This window comes from Brassica oleracea, chromosome C5 (genome assembly GCF_000695525.1).
Source record: "Brassica oleracea var. oleracea cultivar TO1000 chromosome C5, BOL, whole genome shotgun sequence".
Lineage (NCBI taxonomy): Eukaryota > Viridiplantae > Streptophyta > Magnoliopsida > Brassicales > Brassicaceae > Brassica > Brassica oleracea.
In genome coordinates, this window is record NC_027752.1 from 4,718,810 (window position 1) to 4,722,043 (window position 3,234).

General features: G+C 31.8%; 1 protein-coding gene across 1 annotated transcript in view; it reads right to left on the reverse strand.

Annotated features, from left to right (window-relative positions):
* Window positions 1-3,201: 3,201 nt before the first annotated feature.
* LOC106344312 overlaps window positions 3,202-3,234 on the reverse strand; it is a 3,639-nt gene continuing 3,606 nt past the window's right edge. The window contains exon 7 of the mRNA XM_013783715.1: window positions 3,202-3,226. Coding sequence (XP_013639169.1) covers window positions 3,202-3,226 — 25 coding nt within the window. The remainder of the gene's footprint in view (window positions 3,227-3,234) is intronic.

Below are 3,234 nucleotides of genomic sequence, written 5' to 3' on the forward strand. Positions count from 1 at the left end.
AAAAAAAAAACATATAGTAACTTCAAATCTCAAATTTAGATGACCATGTTTTAGTCAATGGATCCGAAACAAAGTTATGAACAGCACAACACTTTCTAATCAAAGACTTTAGATTTACTCCTTTACGTATTTGTTTGTTAGTCTCCATCCAATCCATAAACTTGGATTTATCTGGTTCATCGTGGATATTGGCTGAATGTTGGTTTCCGTGTGTAAAGCGCATCATAATGTGAAACTGATGCCTCTTAATGACTTTATTGTCTGTATGATTGTCAACTTTTTCGTAACACTGTCACATAACAAACATCAAATTATGACTTGTAAGTACTCCAAACGTATAATAGAAACAAAATATTTTATGTGTAAGAAAACTTACATAGCCACAGGAATCCAATGGAGATTTTTCAGGATCAAAAGTGCATAATTCCTATAGGATCATAAAAATTATCTTTTATGCTGAACAAATTTGTATTGCAAAAAAATTTAGTTTAGTAGCTCGCTAATACCTGGGTAGGAATTGACCAATTATATTTGAGCGGCTTCATTGAAAAGGGAGAATGTTCAGACGCTATGATTGTAATTTTTGGTAGCAGATTTATAGAGACCTACTAAACACGTCGCTCAATTTAGGGTTTCGAGTTTTGAAATCCGTCTTCTTTATATTTGGGCTTAACTATGTTTTCAGATCTGACTTTTTAAATGGGCTTTGACTGTATTAATGCATATAACAGCATAATAACGGGGGATCAGTTCCATTATGGTTTTCTACATGTTTAAATTCATAAAACAAGGTTGGTTTCATTTGGATAATAGTCGGTTCTGGGTTTATTTATAATCAGGACTCAATGTCATATTGTATAATAACATGTTTAAATCAATGGTATTTTATTATCAGTTTTGCACATTGAATGTTTGTGCTCTCTTGGTGATACGAAATAGTTAATTAGTATTTCTTATGTTCATGTCATCATTATTTCACAGAAAAATGATGGGACGAAATCAATGTCATATATTTCTCAACTCTAACTGAAGAAACTCTTTCACCCAAAAATGAAGTCCTATACCCTAAATCCAAACCGTAAAATTAAAATCCTAAATATATATCCCTGGACCCTATACTGTACACCTGAAATTAAAACCCTAAACCAAAGTCCTATACCTTAACTCCTAACCGCATACTTTCTATTCAAATTCTAGACCATAAACCGAAACCGTTAATTTGAAATACTATTTCCCAATATACTTGTATTGCTCCTTGACGTTAATCACAAATCATATGCAATAAACCGGCATCTTAGACTTAAAACCGAAGCCGCAAACACTAAACCCAAACCGAAGTATTTAACAAAATTAGCATGAAGGACATATTTGACAATTTTTAGGTTAAATATAGGGCAATTTTACATATAGGCTGCGTTAAAATTTAAAAATCAGTTAAACCCAATATCTGTAAAACGATATATGCAAATCCCCCCTTTCAAGTAATATTTAGTATGTGTCGTTTTATAATTACGAAAATCTAAATCTAATAGTAATGGCTTAAAAAAAAATTTAAAAGGGTTTAAATATGTTTAGTCAGTGAACTGGTTTTATATTTAAAAGGGTTCTTTTCATAATCGCGTGTCAAGTTAAGGCCAAATGATGAACAAAATCATAACTTTTTTTCACGATTTCAACCAAATTCATATCACAAAATACTCTTCAAGTAGATCGAAACTACACTGACTGAACACACAAGCTCAGCAAAGATTGTGTATAAATCATTTAAACGCATTGTTCAACAATCAATCCCCCTATAATGCAATGATCCAGGCTAATATAAAAGCAGTTCATCAATTCAGTACAATACGTTGAAACTATTGAAAATAACATGTTATTAAACTGGTTTACAAAACTAGAAGATAGATTCCGATATTGGTAGCCGAAACAACACAAAAACTAAAACATTGCAAACTTGGAGATTGTTAAAACAGAGACGTCAGTCAAACATTTGTGGCTCACCCATCTTGAACCAATCAACGTAAGGAATCTTAACCCCATCCATCTTCTCCTTTGCGAGCACCAGTTCAGTCTTTAGTTTATTCTTCTCCTTCCTCCTTGCGTCTTTCTTGAAGTTCCTTGAGTAACTCTAATTTACCTTGCACGCGATAGACTTCACGCTCTTCATCATGCTTGGCTGTGATGGCTTCCAATTGGTTCTGATACATAAAGAGCATGGCTCGGTAACGGTCCCTAGTCTCATTCTTTCCCTTGTTGAAAGCCTCTTCGAGAGAATAACTGTAATCTTCAACGATCGGTTTTTTGAGCTTTAGATCTCTGTTGAATGCCATCGCGAGATCTTGCCTTGCATGTGGAGCAAAGAAATATTGATTAACATATACGTCGTTTATGTAAGCAACACAATTAACAACAAAATAATACTATTGCTAATTCAGATCAAACATAGAGACAAAGCGAATAACAGTACTGAAATATATCTATTTATTTTGATCCTCAAAATAAATCAACTAAAGATTATATAAGCAACACAAATTATAACATAATTTAACTATTTACAATTCAGATCAAACATAGAGACAAAGCGAATAACAGTACTGAAATATATCTATTTATTTTGATCCTCAAAATAAATCAACTAAAGATTATATAAGCAACACAAATTATAACATAATTTAACTATTTACAATTCAGATCAAACATAGAGACAAAGCGAATAACAGTACTGAAATATATCTATTTATTTTGATCCTCAAAATTAATCAACTAAAGATTATATAAGCAACACAAATTATAACATAATTTAACTATTTACAATTCAGATCAAACATAGAGACAAAGCGATCCACAGTGAAATATATATATTTAGTTAGATTCTCAAAATTAAACAATACATGATACTATAGAGATCTTACAAAACCTTTTTAACTATTCCGATGACACCTTATATTTCCCTACAAAGATGATCCACATGTATTGAAAACTCCCCACATTATATTACGTCAAATTGAAGTAACAAACCGTGATTCGATAATCAAAAAACTGAGTAATGATATACATGTGTTGCTAAGAAATAAAGAAAATGAAAGCTTACAAAGGATTTCTTTTGAGGGAAAGAATTGTAGAGACAATGTCGGCGAAGATGACTGAAATTAGGTTTGATAAAATAGGCGTCAGTCAACAGTTTATATAGAAAGATGGGTTCTAGAAAAATGCCTTTCCGATTGCCCTATAAAT